The sequence below is a fragment of the Sceloporus occidentalis genome, unplaced genomic scaffold (assembly GCF_023333645.1).
Source record: "Sceloporus occidentalis isolate IW3139 unplaced genomic scaffold, rSceOcc1.0.p SCAF_2, whole genome shotgun sequence".
NCBI lineage: Eukaryota > Metazoa > Chordata > Lepidosauria > Squamata > Phrynosomatidae > Sceloporus > Sceloporus occidentalis.
This window is the reverse complement of record NW_028316982.1, coordinates 123,022,914-123,047,742: the sequence shown is the minus strand read 5'-3', so window position 1 is coordinate 123,047,742 and position 24,829 is coordinate 123,022,914. Positions and strand designations below refer to the sequence as shown.

General features: G+C 37.4%; 1 protein-coding gene across 1 annotated transcript in view; it reads left to right on the top strand.

The window, feature by feature from the left end:
* Positions 1 to 24,829, top strand: part of TM9SF3 (transmembrane 9 superfamily member 3) — a 44,964-nt gene that overhangs the window by 12,567 nt on the left and 7,568 nt on the right. The window contains exons 3-10 of the mRNA XM_089510821.1: positions 1,258 to 1,380; positions 6,589 to 6,749; positions 7,905 to 7,982; positions 10,331 to 10,462; positions 11,129 to 11,295; positions 18,159 to 18,253; positions 21,927 to 22,057; positions 22,501 to 22,640. Coding sequence (XP_089366947.1) covers positions 1,258 to 1,380; positions 6,589 to 6,749; positions 7,905 to 7,982; positions 10,331 to 10,462; positions 11,129 to 11,295; positions 18,159 to 18,253; positions 21,927 to 22,057; positions 22,501 to 22,640 — 1,027 coding nt within the window. The remainder of the gene's footprint in view (positions 1 to 1,257; positions 1,381 to 6,588; positions 6,750 to 7,904; positions 7,983 to 10,330; positions 10,463 to 11,128; positions 11,296 to 18,158; positions 18,254 to 21,926; positions 22,058 to 22,500; positions 22,641 to 24,829) is intronic.

Genomic DNA, 24,829 nt, shown 5'->3' with positions numbered 1-24,829 from the left:
AGTTAGGAGGGGCGACTGTATGTGAATGTTGTGTTCTGTAATTGTAAAAATCAAATTACAGAGGTGGTAAATGGCTTATTATTAAGGAGTACAAGTGACAATACACAAATTTTCATACAGAAAGTCAATTTTTGTAAAGTAGTACAGTATACTATAATCCAATATAATACAGTCGGCCCTTCTTATACACGGATTTTTTATACACGGATTCAAGCATACACGGTTTGAAAATGTTCCAAAAAAGTATAAATTTACCTTGATGTTCCATTTTTTATTAGGGACACCATTTTGGTATGTCATTATATTTAATGGGACTTGAGCATACACTGATTTTGTTATACACGGGGGATCTTGGAACCAAACCCCAGCGTATAACATGGATCCACTGTATAGCATATTGCTATCATTTGCTTAACTGCTCTTCTGTTGGTGAAGCATTTTTAATCAAACCAAGACTAGAGCTCTCTGGCTGCGAAGGCTAAATGTCTCACAAAACTACAGCTCCCAGGATTCCATAGCCTTGAGCCAGGGCAGTTAAAGTGGTCTCAAACTAGATTATTTCTGCAGTGTGTTTTGGGCCCAATTTAACGTAATTCCTTAACTCTTTGTCACAAACTTAATATCCATGAAGTTAATGAAATAGAAACATATTAGACACACACACACACATTTAGCCTTCTCAGTCAGAGAGCTCTGGTGCCAAAATAAACTACAGCACTGAGCCAGGATAGTTAAAGCACTCTCAAACTGGATTATTTCTGCAATGTGTTTTGGACTTCATTTACAACAAGGAGAAAGGTTAACATTGAAGAATAGGCCTGATACTGAAGGAAAATTGTTTACTTGTTCTTTTTGTATTATTTGTTAATAATGTCTTTGATGAAAAATGCTTCACTAACAGAAGATCAGTTAAGCAAAATGATACCAATATGCTGTATGATTTCTAAGAATTTCTCACTGTTGTATGTATATGTGTGTATATATGAAATATCAATAAAAGTTTTATATTAAGAAAAAAATTATGTGGTTTGATGTCTATCTGTGAGTGGATTTTAGGGCCTTCTTGGTGGGGTTTGTCTGAGATGAATCATGAGTGTTAGGCATCAACACAGCATAAAGGCTTCATATGTCTTAGGTCAACATAACTATATTTAAATAGTGGGTTCCTTCAACAAATCCTTATGATAGCATTGATATTAAGATTAGTTTACTCCTCTTAGATATTTCACGTTTGACACATTGTTTTAATTTCCACAGATGATGTAATGCAGACCACGTATTGTGAAATAGACCTGGATAAACAAACAAGAGATGCTTTTGTTTATGCCATCAAAAACCACTATTGGTATCAGATGTACATAGATGACTTGCCAATATGGGGTAAGATATATCTGTTTACATATTTTTCTGAAAAATATTCTAGTAAGTACTGTATTATGCTTCCTTCTTTGATATTATACTTATCCTTTTGCTTTTTTTCCTGTTTCTGCTATTCAGTGGATAGGAGCTGCAATTAATGTTTTGTTTGTTTATATATTTTGAATGAGGGTGATGCCAGGTAACTCTCCTGATAGCGTCTTGTGAACTGAATTTTGAAGTTGCTAACATTTAACTATACTCAGCTATCCACTGTGTCCACTGAATTTCTTACATTCACATGAAGATGGTTATGCTCTGCATTACTTTTTCCAGGGTTTAATGCAAGTTTACCTCTATCTGGGATGCCTCTGTTCAGCTAGTGGCAATAGAGCTCCCTTTCTCTGTTACCCAACATCTTCTCTGAGGGAGACATTGGCCTATCTTGGCTATGGGAGGATTTTTAAATAGCATACAGTTTCTTTGGAACACACTATAGCGGGTTGTCTTGAGTGCTCTGCAAGGTGTGAAGTGCATGGGATAAGGGTGGATTTAGAAAGTTGTATTTGAAGCATGCTCATCATGCACATAGATTACATAGCAGGGGTTGTTGTTTCAACATGAGAGTTTAGGTTGTCTGTTGAGTGTATCTAGAGTCTTAAGACACAGGGTTTTGAAGATGTTTTAGTGGAGAAATTTCCATTTGCCTTTATTTGTTATGGGAGTTGCTTTCCTTTTTTTGCAATCTGCCCTTTTTACTAAGATCACTGGGAACTTAGTTGTGTGCAGCTATAGGCATGAAGGGCTGACAAAATTAACGTAATTTAACTGTATTGCTGAGGCTTAACTGCTCCTAAAGCAACACCATGACTAATTTTGAGTTGATTAGAATCTGGAGAGAAAAATCCAAGAGGTGCAAGTGGAAAGGAAGAGGCAGTAGGGATCACATTGCAAATATACAATAAGTAATAAGAGTGCCCCAAGGAGTTCCAAAAGAAAATCAGCATGTGGTTAATATGCCATAGCAAAGCATTTGACTGCATAGAGCATGAAAAGCTATGGGATACTTTGGCAGTGCCACCACATCTGATAGTCCTGATGAGAAATCTGCACTTAGGACAAGAGGCTACTTTAAAACAGAATTTGGAGAAACCGAATGGTTCCCAATTGGTACAGAAGTCAGACAAAGCTGCATCCTTTCACCCTGTTTGTTCAGTTTTTATGCAGAAAATATCATATGAAGAGCAGGCTTAGACTCGGAGAAAGGAGTAAAAACAGGAGGAAGCAATGTCAATAATCTAAGATTTGCAGGTGACACCATACTAAAGCAGAAAACATTGTGGACTTGGAACAATTACTAAACAAAGTCAAAGAAGAAAGTACAAAGGCAGGCTTAATACTGAACATAATGAAAACAAAAATAATGACCATAGAGGACCTACATGAGTTGGAAGCGAGTCAAAGAAAGTTAACAACAACAAAGCGTGTTATATACAGCTGTTGCCACCTTATGTTCAATTCATACAATGTATTCCCCCACACCATAGGAAACTAGCAGCTGTTTATAGCATGGCCAATATTTTAATTATTTTTATGAACCTGAAATTAAATTTGCCTTGTCTGTAGTTGCTTTCCAGTTTATAAATATTTCAGCATACCACTAAAATGCTCCATTTTTCCATAATCACTTTGATATCATGGTGGTATGGGTATTGACTTAGTTGCAAAACTCCTGCCCCTGTTACCTGCTATCTTGTTTCAGGACTAGGTGTAGCTGCAGATAGGAATTATTACCAGTGCATAAGCTTTATCGGTGGTAAATGATGCAGCGTATGGTATACAGGAGAGAACCTTTCCAGTTCTTTTGCTGATAAGAGTCAGCATCCTTTTGTAGCCAGGGTTGAATTGGCTACCAATTCTACCCAGACTATCCCTTGGCCAGTGATCAAATTCCTCATTGCTGGAATATGTGGAGAGTCCTTAGGTTCAGGTATAATCCCCATCAAGGCAAGGCCAATGTAAAATGGACTTCCGAGGGTTACATAGTGCAGAAACAAACAAAGAAAATCAAAGTGCTCACGTGTGACCTATTCCTCCCATAGCAATGAGAACAGTACAGGCAGGTTAGCAACAGAAAAATTCACTCCTCAGTTCATTCTCACACTTTTTATCTTTTCTCTGCTTTCAACTGCAAAGTACAATAAATGCAAAAAGTATCATATGCAATCACTAAAACGGAACCACTGGACAGCAGTTAACATTTGGCCAAGATGCTAATAAGGACCCCCAAACCCATCTACCTGGTAGAAGTGGCCCAACTCACTACCCTTCATCCAACTTTGGCATTAGTTGGATGACTGCTGGTAATCTCAATGAGAGGGACTACAGTCATGGCTGCAGAGGATGCCATTGTCAGCTATAGTTAAATTATAACTCCACCCCCCACTAACTAGCCAATCAGTGTGTGCAAAAACCTGTTATACATACTAGAGCACTTCACAGAACAAACACACAGTCTTTTGCGAGGAGGGAGCTGCAGTTGTACACAAATAAAGGCCACAGCCTGTCTTTAGAACAAGAGGCAAGTCTTAAAGAGAACTTGGAAATGGCATTTGCAGTCATTGCTCTCCAAGGAATCCACATTCCATTACAAGCTGCTGGCAATCTCCTGTTCCATCTGGTGGCCATAGCGTGCCACGGCTTCATGTTTGCAAGGTGCTTTTAGGTCAGAGAATGAAAGTGTGGAGGAAAATGAGGATGGGGTTCAAATCCCAGCTTGGCCATGAAACCCACTGGGTGACACTGGACAAGACACACTGTCTAAGCCTCAGAGAATGACAATGGCAAATCCCTTTAAAGACACGTGCCAAGAAAAGCCTATGATAAGTTCGCCTTAGAGTTGCCATAAGTCGAAAATGACTTGAAGACACACAACAACAACAAAAATGTGGCAAGGTAAGACTACCCGAGCCACTCCTATACTGGCATTCCCCTCTTTTCAATAGCTCCTTCTGCTGTTTTGGCAGATCTAAGCCATAGCCATATACTGCACTTTCAACCCCTGGTTTGCTTTTTACCACTACTGCTGCTCTCCCTCCACCCCCTCAACTCAGCACACTGTTGTTGTTTTTCCTCTCAGTCTATTCAGTGTGCAGGTTTTTTTCCTCTTAGTCAACTTGATGCCATCTAGAGTTCAGTCTTGTATTTTCAAACTAAAAAAAACCCCTGAGTTTTAGTTTTCAACAGATTTTCACTTTTTGACAGACCTTTGTATCCACATTAGCCCTGGAAATAGAATTGTGGATGTGAATCTGACAAGTGAAGGGAAAGTTAAACTAGTTCCCAACACCAAAATACAGATGTCTTATTCTGTAAGGCTAATGTGGATTTAAAAAAATAAACAGTCACCATCCAGATAGCTATTTCTTTGAAATCTGTCTTTAAATCTATGTTGGTGTACTTGGAGGAAGGGAGAGTGAAAGAAGAAAAGGAATATAGCAAACCAGTTAGTCTAAAAGGTGCTACTACATTCCTCCCCACCCTTCTTCTCCCCACCTCTCCCTTTTCCTCCTTTTTATCCATTTAAGGACAGAGAAGGTGTGGGAAAACATTGTTTTAAGAAGGGTTATAATATGTTAATCTGCCTGTCTGAGTAGATTAACCATCTGTAGATACAGTTTGTTTAGTAGAGATCACTTTATTTCAGTGAAAATAAAGTTACATTGGTCATACAATTAAAGATATTTTCTGAAGGGTCTTTTGGTTTTGGTGTATTACCATAATAAGACTGAGAAAAATGACCAGTTTTAACAATGAATGTTGGCCTTTCTCTATTGTACAGTATTGTGACTGTTGGTTTGTTAGTTTGTTTGTTGCATTTCTGTATCGCCTCCCAGCTCCCAAGGGCTCCCAAGGTGATGAATGAATAAAAATCAGTTAAAACAATACAGAGATTAAAATATTTTTAAACTGATTAAATTACTCTTTAAAAACTCTTAAAAGCAATCTACAACAATCCTGGAATCCAGTTTGAAACAATTAAAACAGCAATTTCAAACATTGAATGCTATGTGGGCAGCACTGTTTTGGCTGTACATTGGAAGCTGGAAAGAGATAGGGCTAGCCCAATGTCCTTGGGTAGAGGGTTCCATGGTTTAGAAATCCCTGTTACATGTACCCACTAACCTAACTTCACAAGGTGTTGGAACACACAACAGGGCCTGCACTGATGCTCTCAAATGGTAGGCTCTTATGGGAGGAGGTGGTTTTTCAGATACTTTGGTCCCGAGTTATTTAGGACTTTGTAGGTGAGCACCAGCACCTTGAATTGAGCTTGAAAACAAATTGGATCCCATTGTGATTCTTTCAAGTCTGGTGTTATATGGTCTCTAAAATGTGCACCTGATACCAGTCTGGCTGCTGAATTTTCCACTAGCTGTAGTTTCCAAAAAATCTTTCAAGGGCAGCACAGAGCTCATGGTAGTAGTCTAATCAACAGGTGGTAGCTAAGTCACTGTGACCAGATTGATCTTGGCCACCACAGAACTTGGCTTTCCAGGAGCAGCACTAGGTCCAAGGGCACCCCTAAACTACGAACCTGATCTTTCAGAGGGAGAGCAACCCTATTTAGAACAGGCTCTGATCCCAATCTTAAATTGGTTTTCCTTCTGACCAGCAAATCTTCTGTCTTGCCTGGATTAAGCCTCAGTCTATTCATCCGCATCCAGTCCGTTACTGCAGCCAAATAAAAATGCAATACTACCACACCTTTCTTGGCATCAGTTGTAAAGGAGAGACAGAGCTAGGTATCATTAGCATTCCGGTGAGACCCAACCCCAAAGCTCTGGATCATTTCCTAGTGACTTCGTGCATATGTTGAAAAGCGTAGGAAACAGTAATTTACATTTCTGTATTTTTGTTCATGTAGAAATGTATCTAAAATTTTATTGGTAATTAAAAAAAAATCTAATTGATTAACTCATAAAATCCCAGAAGCTCAAAATGAGGGGCTGAATTGAATATCCATAGCTCTTTCCTTCTTTGTAAGTAGTAGAACCAAAGTGCTAATCTGTTTATAAATTGCATAATTAAGCGTTATTATGCAGGATTAGGATTACTTTGGGATACAACTTTCATTTGTAAAATACAGATTACAGATTATTCCTTCTGCTCTCTTGCTTCTGTAAGCAGTGAAAAATCAGTGTATTTTCTTTCCTCTTCCTGTTCTTGCAGGTATTGTTGGTGAAGCTGATGAAAATGGTGAAGATTACTTTCTCTGGACATATAAAAAACTTGAAATAGGGTACAATGGAAATAGAATTGTGGATGTGAATCTGACAAGTGAAGGGAAAGTTAAACTAGTTCCCAACACCAAAATACAGATGTCTTATTCTGTAAGTAATTTGAATGTGTGGGTAAAAATATTTTGTCAAAAGCAGAAGAGCTGATTATTTAGCCCAGAGTGGGCAGAGTGCAGTCACTCACGTCCTGTTTTTGTGGTCCTGAACCTCTCTAGACTTCCCAGGCCACCCTTTTCTAGCCTCAAAAACAATGCATTGCCTCTTCTGAAGGGCTCCATGAAGAGCAGTTCCTCTTTTAAACAAGTTGCAATCTCACTGTGCACAGTTTAATAGAGGTGGGGGATTCAAAACCAGAAGGTGACTTCCAGTTCTGGGGGAAGGGGATTTTCTGACAGTCTGCATGGGCAAGTTAGTGGTGGGTGGCTGCTTTAAAGGGCAGCAAAAAGGTTTTCATTTTAGCCCTACATTAAGGGCTAACTGTTGTGTTCCTTTCCAGAACTGTTGTGTTATGTTCTTTTCCAGGTAAAATTAGAGCTTGGATGTAAAAATATATAGCCAAAGGATTATTGTAATTTTCTTTCTTCAAATCTACTTTGTCTTCCCACCCTCCTCTTCCCATCAATGTCTTTTGGGCTTCATTATCTATCTTAGGCTTTCTAAGTCTACCGCTTGAAAGGCTCGCTGGTTTAGTAAGGGTTATGTAAAAGCAAGAATTTCACCAGGGGTAGTGCACTTGGTAGAATTTCCCCCAGGTTGTTTTATTACCTATGGTCATTCAACGTCCAGACACCTCTTCCCTGAACAATTTCCCTCCTTTTTATGACTTTCAACAACAAAATACAGGAAGAAAATAAGGAAGTGAAATTTTATTCTCATGTTCCTGCTTAAAAAACAAGCTTGCCCTGTTTAGTTCTTTACTGTTGAACATAGGAGCAGGAAGTGGGGTGGCAACTAAGATTGCCACATCTCAGCTCATAGTCTTAAGTATACAGTGATAAAAGTTTGTACAAGAGAAGGGCCAGAGAAATGGTGCTGCCACATTTAGAGATTGTGCTAAACAAACTACACACCCCAAAATCTGTTGTTGTGTGATCAGGCACTATGCATTAGTATGCTGCTCATACACATCAAGCCAGGGTTTCTGTGACACACACTATTTAAGAATGGTGTGCAAACCCGTCCGTTCTGAACTGGGGCTCTGTAGATTCATAATAGAATATTGTCTTTTTAAATGTGATTTCCCTGTAGGTGAAATGGAAAAGATCAGATGTGAAGTTTGAAGATAGATTTGACAAGTACCTTGACCCATCATTCTTTCAACACAGGGTATGTTTTTGTTATTTAGTGACATAAGCCCACCCTAATTTTATTGATGAGTATCTGTTGAATGTTTTTTTAAATGTCTTTTTAAAGGCTGGACAGTTAACTCTGAATATGTAGACACTGTAATATGCATACTTTAAGGGTACTCCCCACCATAAAGATCATGATCAGCAATTTTTGTTTCCAAAAATATTAAAATATATTAGAATACACATTAAAATAATGTATATATTTACAGTTTTTAAAATTTTATTTAAAAATATATTCTACATATATAAATAAACATTTAATTAAAAAATAAAATACAGAATATTATCTAAAGTATCTGTCACTTATGTTCTAAACATCCATGCTTGATTGCAGAGTCACAAAGTTATGTGTGTTAATCTTCGCTGCATCTCATCTGCAGAAATAATGCAGTTTGACACCACTTTAACTGCCATGGCTTAATGCTATGGAATTCTGGGGTTTGTAGTTTGTGAGATACTTAGTTTTCTTTGTCAGAGAGCACTGGTGCACAACAAGCTACAGATGAGAAGATTCCATAGCAGTTGAGCCATGGCTGTTAGCATGTCAGACTACATCATTTCTGCAGTGCAGATGCAGCCCTTATCAGGCCAGAAACATAATAAAATTTTGAACCTGATCTTCTAACTAGTTTGGGTACCTCCCAAACACTTCAGAGTTCATATTTTACAGCAGTTGTCAAGGGTGTAATATCCAAATTTGAGACATGGTGTTGTCCATTCTCATTCACATTCTCTGTGTTAGACAGTGTAAGCAGTAAATGGTTTCTACATACCTAATTCATTCATGTTACGTATATACCTTGCACACATAGTCTGAATGTAATTGTAAACATAATAATAACTTTTAATAATTTTGTTTATGAAACAAAATTTGTGTACACTGAACCATGAGAAAGCAAAGGTATCACTATCTCAACCACCTATGAAAAAAGTTTTGGGTTTTGGAGTATTTTGGATTTCAGAATTCCAGATAAGAGAGACTTAACCTGGATCAACAGTAGGTCAGACAGGTTAAAACTTGGTAATTAAGAGAAAAATTTAGAAACCATTACTTTAACAACAAAGGGAGATTTAGAAAAGCAACATGGTTAAGCATGTATCAGACATTTTACTTTATTTCATTGCAGTTGGTGCAAATAGCCCAGTTAATTTGGGCAGTGCATTGGACCAGTAGGGAAGCACGCAAATTCTGCAAGATGTGTTTCTATACTTTCCATTCAATAAAGAAGATATTGATATGGTAGTCCATGTATTTTCAGGGGGAAAACCCTGGAATTGGGAGACATGGCCCTATTGCCACACTGTTGATTTTACCATACCAGTTTGGCTTAGGTTCATATTATTTGGCTTGGATGGCTTAGATCCAGACTGCCTGAAAGACCGTATCTCCACATATGAATATGCCAGAACTCAAAGATCTTCAGGGGAAGAGTTTTTCTTAGTTCTGCCACCATCACAGGGTTGCTTGGTAAGGACATATAAGAGAGAGTCTTTTCAGTGACTGCTCTCACCCTTTGCAACTCCCTCCCACAAGAGGCTAGGCTAGCCCCCTTCTTGTTTTCAACTCGGTATGTTTTTAATGACTTGATATTTTTAACATGTTATATTAATGTGATGTTTTAAATTGTGCTTTTAAAACTTCTGTTTTTAAAGTATCTTTTGTGAGCAGCCTTTTGCCCAATCTAGGAGAAAGGCAGCATATAAATAAAATAAATAAATTAAATTAATCTCCTTTCTGTACTACCCCATCATTTGTGAGGATAAATTCGGTTGGAGAATGGGCTAATCCTGTATGCACTGCTCTGACTTCCTTGAAAGTTTATGCAAATAAATAACAGTGTTCTGAAATTTTACAAATAGTTCCCTGGTTGATACCTGATCTAAAAATCATATTTTAAGGTAGTTGATGCCATCCATTAAAATGCTGCATGGTGTGAGAGGTTTCTGAACCTATATTCTTACTAGGAAATGATTGAGTTTAGAAATGGTTTGCTAGATCTGTCTGGGTGTTCAGATTTGTCCATGTTGTATAACAAGATTTAATTTCAGTTTATGGGTGGTTGAATTACTGTATATGCTCATCCAAAAGTCTAGAAAGTTTAGTCATATCCATTCAGCCTTTAGTAATTTCTTTGGCATTGTTTTCCTTTGTTTCATCCTATACATCCTTTGTTACATGCCTCTAAGTTTTAACCTTGACTTATCCACAGGTCATATCAAAATCCATAATTTTGGCCCCAAAACCTGCCCTCGACCTATACATGAGGTCAAGTTATAGTCGAGTATATACAGTGTATTAACAACATCTCATTTTTTCTGTAGATTCATTGGTTTTCAATCTTCAATTCCTTCATGATGGTTATTTTCCTGGTGGGCCTGGTGTCTATGATTTTAATGAGGACACTGAGAAAAGATTATGCACGGTATAGTAAAGAAGAAGAAATGGATGATATGGTAAAAGTCTTGCTTAGCTCTTCTTCTTTCTTTTTTTTAATGGATTGTCAGAAAAAAGACTTCCAGATATCAGTATGGCCTCAGCAGTTTTGCACATAGTTTTGCCTCATACTATGTTAGATCTTGGTTCATCTTCTAGCCTCTCACTGTCTTCACTGACTGTAGAGTAGTCTTTCTTAGTCTGATATGCAAATGCTAGTAACTGGACCTGCAGGAAAAGCATATCTAGATTCTATTTGCAGTTAACCTAGTCCCAAAACTTTTATTAAATTATGCCATTATCCAAAAGAAATTGCAGAAATGTTATCTTGTTAAGAAAATGAACTTTGTGTTTGAGCTGTTAATGTAGACACTGAGGAATAAATTCATTATTTTGGAATTTTAACTTGAGTATATCAGATGGAGGAATTAAGTATAAAAGGAAGCTCAAATAAACATCTTTTTAAAATAACACTTCTTGGCTAACATCTTGTTGGTTAGTCCCAACTAGAAAAGACCTATTCAGTCAATTGTGGACTGGTAAGTCAACATGTAAGTTAACTGAATGGTACTCTAGTCAGAACTAACAACAGGATTTAGGTTATTTTGTGTTACTATTCTATTAGTGTTCTACATAAATGGGTTCAGTTTCTCTTTGGTAATTATTTTCAAACTATGTTTTTATAGGATAGAGATTTGGGTGATGAATATGGCTGGAAACAGGTTCACGGAGATGTCTTCAGACCATCTAGCCATCCTTTAATATTTTCATCCCTTATTGGTTCTGGCTGCCAAATCTTTGCAGTTTCTTTTATTGTGATCATCGTTGCAATGCTGGAGGATTTATACACAGAGTGAGTATTGGTTCCTTTTCGTCATATTTTTAAGGTTCTTGGCTGTGATCCAACAGGCTCACTGAACCAGTATGGTTGCTTGGAACTCTGTTTAAGTTTTCAAATGTGGTTCATATGGGAAAAATTGCTTTCGACTCATAATCACCATTTGACAATTAACAACACAATGTAAAAGTGCTTCCTGAAGCTATCCAGTTTTATTATCCTTTCCCCATGATCTCTTACGGAGAGCAGAACAGATAGGAATGGTTCCAGGGGTGTTGATTGCCCTGAATTTAAAAATGAACATTAGACAGTCATTGAAATTACAATTATTAAGAAAATTGGATTAGTTTTATGGCTTGAAAAGCCAAATTTCTGGTAAAGGAGTGGTCACAAACTAGGTTAATTATAGCTGATCATTTTAGGGGGGAAACTACTATTGTCAGATTTTTTAAAAATGTCCTTTCTCTTTTAAAAATAAAACCTGAATTACAGTACAGATTTTTTTAAAAACCTATGTGTCTAATCTGATTATTTGAGTGCATTCTAATCAAACATACTTAGCTAAAGGTGTAGAATACAAGTCTTTGGCTCAAGAAAGCTGCTATACTTGATTCTGGTAAGACAAATCACTGAGCCTAATACCGGATCTGTGTTGTTTTATTAGATTTTATGCACCCTATCTGAGCTCAGTAGTGTTTTCAGTGCAAATTAAAAATTATAAAGCTGACTTAAAACTGTTAATTTTGATTGATCTAAATAATTTAACATTTCATCAGCAATCAAATGTATAAACTTTATTATTTTCTATTTCTGTTTCACTTTTCTATAACTTCATCGGCAACTGTAAAGCAGCAGCTGTAATCCATTAACTCTGCAAGTTGGAATTGTATCTAATGCTTCTTTCTTAAGCACTGCCATCACCCCTTCTGTTTACCCTGCTTTAAGAAGAGACACCCCCCCCCAAAAAAAACCCACCAGGTTTGCATCTGGAAGGAGAAATTTGTAATAAACTCTCCTTATATCCTCTGTGGTAAGAGCCAGCATGGTATAGTGGTTTGAGCTTTGGACTATGGCTTTGGAAACCAGGGTTCAAATTCCTTCTTGGCCATGGAAACCCACTGGGTGACCCTGGACAAGTCACAGTCTTGCAGCCTCAGAGGAAGGCCATGACAAACCCTCTCTGAACAAATCTTGCTAAGAAAACTTCATGATAGGTTTGCCTTAGGGCTTAGGGCCTCTGTGGCTCGAAATGCATGGGCCAAAAGAAACAGCTTGCGGCTGCTTGGGGTGTGTGGCTTTTACATGACGCACACCCCCAAAGTGTCCAGAATCTCCTGGCGGCGGCTGTCTTGGGACCGCAGTGGCAGCCCGCTTTGGAGGCTGCCCGTGCCATTGCCGCGGTCCTGGCCTTATTGCGTCTGGAGCGGCCTCTGGCCGGTCCTGATGGGCCGTCTGCTTCATCCCCATAAATCATAAATACCTTGAAAACACACAGCAATCTCCACTAAGCAGTGGTCTGTCATTTCCCCCTTTTTCCATTTTAGAACAAAGTACATGGTATAAATAATCAAGAAATATTAAACTAGTAACACTTACAGAGAAAAGGATTGGTTTATCCACTTCGTGAAAAAAAAAATCACAGGCGAGACAAGCTACATTTTATCTTTGTTAGCAAGTAGAGAAGTTGAGTGTGTGTGAAGAGAAGACAATAAATAAATCAAGTATTAACAACTATTTTATTAGTGGGTTTCATATTAATTTTGACAGAATAGATGGCTGAAGGGGGCGGGGACAAGATCCCTGGAAGTTTTGTATGTGACAGAAAAATTGTGGGATGGAGAGGTGTATGTTCAGGGTGGCTTCACAACAGCTAAACTCAAATATTAAAAGCATTCTATACATTAAAAGCATTCAATACAGAGTAAAAAATCAGTTGTGAAAAAGAAACCAGTAAACCAATAAAAAGTGAAATCACACAGGGTTAATGTGATGCTATCTGTACCTGATAAATATGCTGGTGTTTCCTTATTTAAATAAGCAATTTACATGATGCGCACAAACATCTGAAGTCATTTGATACCATTCCAGTGAGTAGTTTTACCATTGGTACCTTTTTCATTGTAGTATGAGTGTGACAATTTAAATTAGTTATTACTCCAGTCACTTCTTTGAGGCATGTATTCTGCTATCCCGTGATCTGTCACTCTTTTTTGTTCCCCTCTCATACTGATGACATTCTGCTTCATTAGCAAAGTCTCCCCTCATCTTCCCAATCATATCTTGGCTTCATTTTTTGTCCAGCATTTTCATGCACAGTCCACCCTGTTGTTGTTGTTAACTGTCTTTGCGTCGATCTCGACCCATGGCAACCCTATGGATGAGACTTCTCCAGGCCCCCCGTCCTCTACTGCTCTCCCAGCTCCTGTAAACTCATTCGTGGTCTCTTTAATGAAGTCCATCCATCTAGCATGTGGCCTTCCTCTCTTTCTACTTCCCTCCACCTTTCCTAACATTATTGTCATTTCCAACTATTCATTCTTTCTCATGATGTGTCCAAAGTATAAGTCTTGTAATATTGGCTTCTAGGGATATTTCTCGCTTGATCTGCTCTACGACCCATTTGTTTGTTCTTTTGGTTGTCCATGGAATCCTCAGCACTCTTCTCCAGCACCACATCTCAAATAAGTTGATTTTCCTCCTATCTTCTTTCTTGACTGTCCAGCTCTCACATCCTTACATGGTAATAGGGAATACAATGGCCTGTACAATTCTGACTTTTGTGCTGAGTTGTATGTCTTTGCATTTTAGCATCTTTTCTAGATCTTTCATAGACACTCTCCCCATTCTTAATCTTCTTCTGATTTCCAGGCTGCAGTCCCTGTTCTGATCAGTGTTTGATCCCAGATATGAGAACTCTTTTACTATTTCTATTTCCTCATTGTCTAGTTTGAATGTGTGTAAGTTCTCTGTGGTCATTATTTATGTCCAACAGTAAACCTGCCTTTGCACTTTCTTCTTTGATCTTCCTTAGTAGTTATTCCAGGTCTGTGAGGTTCCCTGCTAGTATTATGGTGCCAGCTGGATATCTCTGATTGTTGATATTTCTTCCTCCTATTTTCACTCCTCCCTCTTCCATGTCCAAGCCTGATTTCCTTACAATATGTTCTGCATATAAGTTGAATAGGTAGGGTGATAGGATGCAGCCTTGTCTGACTCCTTTGCCAACTGGGAACCATTCTCTTTCTCCTTGTTCTGTCCTGACAGTAGCATCTTGTCTTGAGTACAGATTCTCAGTCCACTACATCACAGAAAACATGTGGAAGTAGCAGCCTCTCCTGTTTCTTTTCCTCATAATTCCCTTGCCTGCTTATTGTCCTTCCTTTTCTTTCTGGATCTTGTTACATTCTGTCCCACTCTCACAACTGTATAAATATGCTTTTTAAACGAATAGTTTAATATCACTCTGTACTGCATTGGAAAGCTATGTTAAAATAAAAACCAGTTAGTCGTGAAGGTGCTGCTACATTTCTTTTTTTTCTTCCTCCCTCTCCCTCCTTCTCTCTTTCTTTTGTTTCTCTGGGAGGATGTCTGCTGTTGTAATTAGGCTTTGGTGCTGAAATATGCATGCACCTGCAGAAAGATCACTCATTGTTTTTCCTATGCGGGGAAGGGGCAGAAGGTCAATTTACTTTCTGTATCTATTTAATTTTTAAATGGATTTCAGGGCACCTTGAACTGTTTAATATGACAAACCCTATTTTTCAAAACCAAAAATGGACTTTATTATTGTTTCAGTTTTGTGTGTGTGTGTGTGTGTGAGAGAGAGAGAGAGAGAGAGAGAGAGAGTTTGGGTGTTTTATTTTTCACCGTTTCCATAGTCCTGAGGGGCAGAAAATTTGGGCCCACTGCAGTTGCCACCTCTACTTTCAGGCTTTGGGCAGTGATTTTGCAATATTCACCTTTCACTTTGTTTTAGGTTCAGAAAGAACAGGAAGTAACCAGAAATTAGTTTTGGTTTTGGAAAAGATCTCCTTTCCTCAGTCCCAAACATGTTGCAAAATGCCCTCATAGGCCCTAGAGGGTACAAGGGGCTATTTTAACCCATTAAAAAAAGTAGGTGGGGATACATGTTGCACATAGGCCACACTTTGCTGAGTCCTACTGTACACTGTACTTCAAAATGTACAGTATAGGACAAGACAAGACTCGTACAGTACTAGGCAAGACTAGTAAAAGCAAGATCACTATGAGGAGATGGTCTTGTAGTAATAATAGCCCTATAGTTACTTTAGTTGATAGAAAAGAAAGGTTGTGTATGCCACAAGGTCCATGGAGATAAAAAATACGAGTAAGTAATGAGGGCAGCTATGAAGGAACTAGATGAAATCCTGTAACGATATATCATTGAATACTAAAGTTAGTCTTGTCCATGTGATGGTATTTCCAATTTCTATGTATGGTTGTAAAAGCTGGACAGTTGAAGAAAGCTGAGAGGAAGAAAATCAACTCATTGGAAATGTGATGCTGAAGAAGAGTTCTGTGGATACTATGGACTGATAAAGAGATAAAATAAATGGGGCCTAGAGTACATCAAGCCTGAACCCTCCCCAGAATCCAACATGATTATCTTGAGACTGTTGTACTTTGGCTATATCATGGGGAAGACATGTCTTCCTAGAAAAGGCAATATTGCTTGGTAAGGTATAGGGCAATAGGAAAAGATGAAAACCTCATTACAGATGGATAGACTCAAACAAGCAGGCCATGCCTCCAAGTGTAAGACCTGAATTGGGTTGTTCATGAGAGAGTGACTTGGAAACATTCATAGTGTCATTGTAGTGGACTTGATGGCAGCTAAGAACAAGAGACGTGGGTTGACCTAGCATTAGGTCATATTTCAGAAGTCTGGCTTCCTTTTCTTCTTTGTATTGTTTTTTAAAGTGATAAAAGTATTGAGTTTTCAGAAGAGCTCTAAATCCTATGCTGGTAGTACCTTTAACTTGTCTTGCAGGAAACTCTCGCTTTATTACATTAGGTTTCTGAAAATAGTGCCCCAGTATGAGAACCCATTTATTTTCTCTGCATGATACTAGGGAAATGGGCTCCTGTAGCATATAATTTGAAATGCACAGTTGGTGGAATATTGAAATGCTTTAACTTGTATCTCGTCATGGGAACAGAGATCCTAAAACTGTTTTTTAAACTTAGCGCTGTTTCTCTGTATATTTGCAAAAAGAGCTCTATAAATGATAGATAGTCCCCCTTCCTATAATGTAGGTAGTTACGGCGACTTTGTTGATAAGAAACCTAGGGGATTTCTTTTCATTTCATCAGACACGAAACCAAGATTTGGTTTCAGATGCCACAAATACTGATGCAGGTTAGTGGGTAAACAAGCATTGGAATAGGAAATACTTAAAGGGAAATAACAAGTCTTCTATTCTTTATTATATCCCCAGGAAAATTAGTTCTTTATACATCTTTTCCTCTGCATGCTCTCAGATAATGTTTCTTTATAATCTCAGTCAGGTAGTACTGTATTTATAATAGCCAATGTTAAATTTTAATATTAGCACTTCAAAACATGTCTTGCTACTTACAAGAAATAAACTGATTTGGAGTTAATGAAAATAGAAGTGAGAGTTAGTAGAAACAAGAGAGTCTGGCAATAACTGATGCTGTGTCATAGCAACTTTAAATCCATCCATAGCTGTATTATATCCTCTGGTATAATATATACAGTTGGCTCTCCATGTCCACAGCTTCTGCATTCACATATTCAACTATCTAGAACTTCAAAATATTCCATTCAAAATCTAATTGGAAAGGAAACCTTAATTTTGCCATTTTATATAAGGGACTCCATTTTACTAACCCAGTGTATATAATGGGAATTGAGTATCCACGGATTTTGATATCCATGAAGGGCCCTGGAGCCCAGCAGATACTGAGGGCTTAGTGTTTGTTAGTATACATATTTGTCCACTATCCAGGTTCTGTGCTGCAGATAATTTATTTTGCATTCTGAATCTGAATATTGTGGGAACCACCACAATGTATGCTTCCTCATCCCACCCCTGCCATATTCCATCTTTGAGGTTTGAATTATCTGCAACATAGGAGATCAATAATAGGATTTTCCTCAATGATAATGTTAAAAGCAGCAGGAGAAAATTCCTATCCCCTAACCTATTTGCTACATAGTGGAAAAGCTGCAACTGATGTTATAACTTCAACAACCATGGGAACTTGTATTTATAGATCTTCTTCAACAGTAGTAAATTTGTAAGGTAATCTGTAATCATATAACCTGAAAAATATTACAGTTTTTTCAGTATCGTAACAGGGATCTTAACACCATCTGAGTTTTGTTGAATAATTAATTGTCAATTAAGAAATTTAAAGTAATATTTTGATTGTTCCTGTGATCCTAAAGAGTGGCAGTGATACCAGCCTCTTCTATTCTGCAAGCGACTATGTTTAAATATGAGAGTAATTGACATAATTGTTAGGTATTAGTTTGGCCAGTGAATTTTGTAAAGTGTCTTGTGTCTGTGTGCATGCTTTCATGTCCTTCAGCGTGGTTTATTGCTCCTTACCTCAAATTGTTATTATCTAGGCCAGTTACTTCTATGATACTTTTAATAGTCACATCTGTTCAGATGTAACATACTGGCACTTTCAAGCAGGAAGTTTATTTCCATACTTTTTAAAAATTTCAGCACATCTTGTTGTTGTTGTTGTCCTACTCTTTCTTCTTTTTAAAAGAAACTAGAACTAAATATTCAATAATTATATTGTGGCTGTTGTAACATTTTTCCTGTAGTAGACATCAGACGATCATTTGTGTAGCCAAAAATACATGTCTTTCATTTTAGGAGAGGATCAATGCTAAGTACCGCTATTTTTGTTTATGCTGCAACATCCCCAGTGAATGGCTACTTTGGAGGAAGCCTTTATGCCAGGCAGGGAGGTAAGCCTTATCACAATAATTTTTGTTTAATCACATTAAAAATTATAAACCAACTCCTTTCCTCTACCTCATGGATAGGGGTTGTTGGGATTATCTGCACTACTAATACTATTTCAATTTTTCTGGATTCTAAAATAATCTGGTGCTAATCAGATATATGTTGGTTGATTATTTTACAGAATAAATGAACATTGTGGTTACAATGTAATGTTGCAAATAAAATATTCCATAAGAAAGTGAACATATCTGAAAGTTCATACTATTTGTTACAGTTCTATTCTAAGAAGGATAAGTGTCTGTATTTTGTAATTCTCATGTAATTGTAAAAGTTTGCAGTAATTCATAGGCTGAAGGAGGGGCAAAAGAATAATGAGATCATCAGCCTGAGAGAGACATGCATTTCCTTGAGATGCTATATCTTAAGATGTTTCTAATCTGCCTGAGCCCCAAGAAAGGCTTTGTTAAGATAGATACAACTTGATTTTCCCGAGCAGCACTGTAATTATGAAAGCTTCCCTTTTGTCCCCCAAAAGCAACAACAGTTTTGCATCTTCCAACACGGTTGGCTTCAGGGCAGATTTCTCCCACCTGCTGGGCTCAAAAGAGAGTTCAGTGATTTGGTACTTGTAAGTTGGCCACCTAGTATATACAATTAGACTGAAAAGTTCTTTATGGTAGAGCTTCAGCAGCACTGTAGTTGAAGAGATAGCGCAACATCTTTCCTGTCCTTTGGACATATTTTACCACCTGAGAAAATCCCTCTGAGGATCTGCACAAAGCTATAATTGGACCTTGCTGATAGGAAAAGACACAACCTGCTAAGTTTTTGGCATGGATGTCAAATAGCAGCCCTTTACTAGTTCAATGAAAACACAATGAAAAGTAAAAGGAACATTTTTCTGTAGTTACTATGTTCCTGGAATCATAGAATCAGATCCAGGACATCCAGTTCAAATTCATGAGCAAAGAAGGGTCTGCAGTGCAGAAGGTGGTTAAGCACCTATGAGAGAGATAGCTGTGTACTCTGTGTTTAAATACCTGTGAATGAGAGACTATTCCGTCAAAAGGCTCTTACCATCAAGAAATTTGTTTTTCTTTTGTGAAAGCTTGTTTCCACAACGTTTTCCCTTTCTAAGTCTAATTTTGTATAATACTTAATGATAATAATATTTATTTATACCCCGCTCATCAGCCAAAGCTATCATATACTCTGGAGCAACTGAATTATAATCTTATATGATATCCTTTTAAATGTTTCAGCACTGCTGTCATGACTCCCTTAATTATATCTTCTCTAAACTTAATATACCCACCTGCTTCAACTTCTTTTCCATGGGATGGATTCCTGCTGATGTAACCATCTGTTGCACTAGCATAGTCTAACAATCTGTTAGTGTAATCCTCTGTTACATTAGCATAGTGCACTTATTAGGACTTTGCAACAGACAAAGGAAGAAGTTCATCATGATTGTCCTCAGGAGAAGATGGTTACCAGCTCCAACAGTCTATTTCTTTAAGGATGGTCTTGGTGTTTGGTGAGCATTGTCAGAACTAAAAGCGCTCTGAATAAGATGGATTGCTAATCTGCCTGCACCTCAGGACAGGCAGTTTTACCAGTCTGTATTCCCAGTGTGGCTTGGGCTCTGAGGACACCTCAGAGCACTGGAAAAACAGACAGCTTGGAACTGTAAAATAAACATCCACGATAAGTCCAGTATTCTTCCTTAATAGCTGCTGAACCCTCATCTTCTGTATTCCTGCTAGTAGTGTGCTGCTAGTGCATCCTACATTGGCCTAATTAGATTGGCATAAGTACCCAACAGAATCTCAGACATAATTTCCAGACTATTATCCAGTTTCCCAGTGTTCTTAAAATATGACATCTAGTACTGGATAGAATCTTGTAGATAGCACAAAATAACCCAAAAAGAAACCTTAATGCAGCCTACAATTGCATTAGGTTTTTTAAGCAACTGTATTGTACTACTTTCTCATGCTTGTTATCCACCAAGACACTTAGATCCTTTTTATATGTACAGTTCTCAAACCAAGTGTCTCCATCCTATATTTGAAACACTTTCTGTATCTGCATCATCACCATCATCATCATCATCATCATCATCATCATCATCATCATCATCATCATATCTTTATATAGAATCAGCAGTGTATGTGGCACTGCTTTACAAAGTAAAACAATTAGGGTAAAGAGCCAAAGATATGCACACTGAAAAATGTATACACAAACTTATATTTACATTTATCTCTTGTTGAATTTTATTTTGTTAATTTTCAACTCAAACTTCCAACCTGTCAAAATCAATTTGATTTTAGATTCGGCCCTCTGCAAAGTTGTACTCTGTCAAACTTCTAAAAATGCCAAACAGCACATGACCAAGAATACAACCCTGTGACATAACCCTTATGTAATTTGAGACTCTCCACATCCATGCATAGCCATTAGTGATCATTCTCCCAGTACAATTTTTCATCTAACCTTGGATCCACTTAACAAGTCTGTAGTATTATTTTATTTATGCCGATATTCATACAGATGTCACTGTTTGACATGATGCAGCCAATAGAGATGTAAGAAACAAGGTACATTGACTTCACTGTACAAAAAGCCTTGCTACCATGTTGGTCCCAAGAGAGTCCCAAAATTACACTCCTAGAATAAATACCTGAAGATGTTCTATAACATGTAAAAGTACTTTTTCATCATCAGGCTCTAAATGTTCTGCTTTTTGCACCAATCCCATGGTAGTAATGGTTAAAATAAATACATTTTAATAAGAGTGATTCTCAATAGAATGAATTAGTTAAAACAGGATTGGTCTTTTAAAATTCTGTTCATTACCTTCTGTTTCTAATATTTCTGTATTTTTAATTCCTGAAGAGAAAATTACTTAAATTATACATTTTTTTTTCATACTATCAGAAGAAGCCATACAGGTAGCACTGAGATGCCAGCAACCATTATGAACAGGAGTAAAGGAAGGGAGGAATTGATATAGGAAGGAAAAGCAGAAGCTTAGATGGCTAATAGAAAAAGCTTGGCAGGATTGATATAACCACAGTGTACTTGTCTTACTCTTTGATGTACACCGCTGTGATCGCTGGAATAGCGGTATAAAAATAAATTTTTATTATTATTATTATTACTGTAATGTAATGGCATGTGGACCAATGAACATTGCCTTAGTTGGATATAAAGAGACATTTAAGAGACCTGAACTGAGTCTGTCTACTAGTCCAATTCTGAGACTAGGTTCAAATACATTTATGGCCATATTTACTTGTTCTTTTTACTATATATATATATATATATATATTGAGACTGGAATTTTTACAAGAAAGTTAATTGGAAACACCATTTTGGTTGCAATTTTACGTTGATTTTATGGGGGGAAATAGTTTTTAGATCTGGGATTTGTCAGATATTTCTGCCTAAATGGTATCAGACATACCTGAATGAAGACATTAATATGCCTGTTTTTTTATCCAAAACAAAAATTCAACTCTTGATAAATAATAATGAATGTGGAAAGCTCTTTCCTTTTATCTAATTAACAGTCTAGCTATCAATTAAGTGAGACCTCACAGTACAGTGCTTTTCGGATTGTTGTGGATAACCAGAATCTTGGATGAATTGAGATGTTCTTCCTTGCAGGAAGGCGGTGGATAAAGCAGATGTTCATTGGAGCTTTTCTTATTCCTGCAATGGTGTGTGGTACAGCTTTCTTCATTAACTTCATTGCCATTTATTATCATGCATCAAGGGCTCTTCCTTTTGGGACAATGGTGAGTACTTTGATTATCACTACCAGTTTAAACTAGTAAAAAAGCAAGTTGCTATATATTGCCTTCAACAATCCAACTGATCAAAATAGGTAGAAATCTGAATAGAAAGCTTTTAATTAAAATGCTTATTTCCTGTTTATTTTAATTTCATTTTCATTTGACACTGGATCAGATTCATGCACAGGGACACATGTAGAAGCCCAGCTAAGTACAAACACAGGAGCATCTCTAGGAAGGATGAGGAAGTTGTGTTGTTTCATCACAGTTGAAATAGCTGATGGTGAGGGACTTTAGACAATGTTTATTGTTTCTCTCAAGGAATACAGTTTACTTTTATTAATCTTGGTAGACAAAAGGGGTATATATTACAATTTACATTGCTAGAAATACATTAATATTATAAAGGATCCATTTTATATCTACACTTCTTGTCTGACATACAGGTGGCTGTATGCTGCATCTGTTTCTTTGTCATTCTTCCTTTGAACCTTGTCGGCACAATACTTGGACGAAATCTTTCGGGTCAGCCCAACTTTCCTTGTCGTGTCAATGCTGTTCCTCGTCCAATCCCAGAGAAAAAATGGTACAGTACAAATTGAATTTATTTGCATTTGTCTGTCCATTGAAGCAAGTTGTCCATTAAACTATTCCTGTACTACAGTGCGTCCTTGTTATACGTGGCTTCCAGCATATGCTGGAAGCGGCAATAGAAATGAGAGAGGTGCACACTGAAAAGAAACAATGGTGCATGCTCCTGTAGCATGCGCCCCATGCGCCAGTGCCACATCACCGCGGGCATGTGCCCCATTCATTTGAATGGGGCTTGAGCATCCGCTTTTTTCCTTTACGCAGGGCGGACTGTATTTACACACCACTTAGGAAACAAATGCAACATAGGAAACACAACATTTCAAATAAAATAATAAATGCATAAATATATTAATTATCTAAATAAAACATATTAACAACAGTAAAAGCACTATTCACAATGTAAAAGGACAAACTAAAATAATGTGTTAAAACACTGAGCTTTAACTGCTTTCCAAAAAGCTAAGTGGCTAAGATCGATCTTAGTTCTGAAGGGAGAACATTCCACTATTTGAGAATGATTCAAGAGAAAGCCCTTCCTTGTTTATCAAAGAAATGGGCTTCTGAGGCAGATGCATCCTCAAAACTACCCCTTCTGCAGATTGTATTAGAAGGTCCTTCAGATTACCACACCAAAAGCCATTTAAAGCATCAAAGATTAAGAGCAATATCTTGAATTGAGCCTGGAAAACAAGTGACAACTAAAGTATATTTTTCAGTCTACCTGTACCAGATAACTGCTCAGGTGATAAATTTTACACAAAATGAAGCTTCCAGTTTCAAAGACAATGCTTTGTAGAGCTCATTGCAATATTTAAAATGGTGTAATCAAGGCATGAATAGATCCACGATTATACTTTATACTTAATTATTTTATTACTCCTTTGTGTCACCTGGAGGGTCCCTCCAAGTGATGCAACATGTTCCTGACCACAAAGCCTCCTTTGTATAATCCAACCTACTTCTGTGTAATGGAGATTATAAATATGCTGATTCTGTACATTGTTTATGTTTGTGATTTTTTAATATTTATAGTGCCTGTAATCATTAATTTATACTACTTTGAAATCTAAACAATTTACAAATATTTTCACTTAAGTAACAGTTGCCAGAAGGAAGGGGTTCAGATGGTCCAGTTAAATATAATTGTACAAACACACTACTTGCTACCATCATTTTGTGAAAAGGTGTCACCAAGGACCCTGTAGGATCAATGAACAGTCCAAAGATATGAATTTGACTTTTCAGAGGGGGTCTAGTCCTTCCAAGACAGGTTGAATTCCAGTCTCCAGGCCAGATTTTCTGCTAATTGAAGTCATGTCCACCTTGTCTAGATTAGATCCCAGCATGTTTACCCTCATCTTAAGTAGTAGCAGCAGCAAGGAACAGGAGATAGGGGTACAGCAAGAAGTATTGAGGAAGATTTAGTACTGCTGTCACCTTCATGACTTATTGCTGATTGAAACTGTGCATGAGTGAATTACAGGTGATGAGTGCTCTAATCCAAAGCACAGAGAACTTGCTAACACCCCCCCCCCCCCAAAGTCATTAGCACTTTGGGCATTTATCTTAAACAGATACTGATAGAATTGGGACTCCAAAGAAGCTTTATACAATGGAGGAAAGTCTTAACTTACCACAATTGTATCCTTAAATCACCTGTTTGCACATATTTCTATGCTCCTTATATACCAAAATTTGTAAGTGGTATATATCAGTGAAATACAAAATATTCATAAAACACAATCATACAGAACTTAAACTTCAAGAAGTGGTGTCTAGTTAGAACAAGTAGGGGAGGATTGCTGAAATATGTTATTTTTAACTTGCATTGAAAAATAAGGACCATTGAAGCATATTGAAGTTCCTGTAGAAGAGCATTTCATATAGTAGGTCCTTTTACATTTAATGCACTGCTCAGAACAACTGCCAGGCAGATTTCAGGAACATGTGGAACTACCACGAGGGCCTCTCCAGATGATCTTGGACATAATGGGTATATAAGGGAGAAGGTGGTCTCTAAAATCACAAGATTCTAAGTTGTTTAGGGCTTTATAAACATAGTAAAACCTTAAACCTCGCCTGATCGCAGATAGGCAACTAGTTCATTTCTTTCAGCAGAAGTGTTAAAGACCTTTCATTAGATTGGTCTGTTCAGAAGCTTTGATGAACTATTCTGTACCA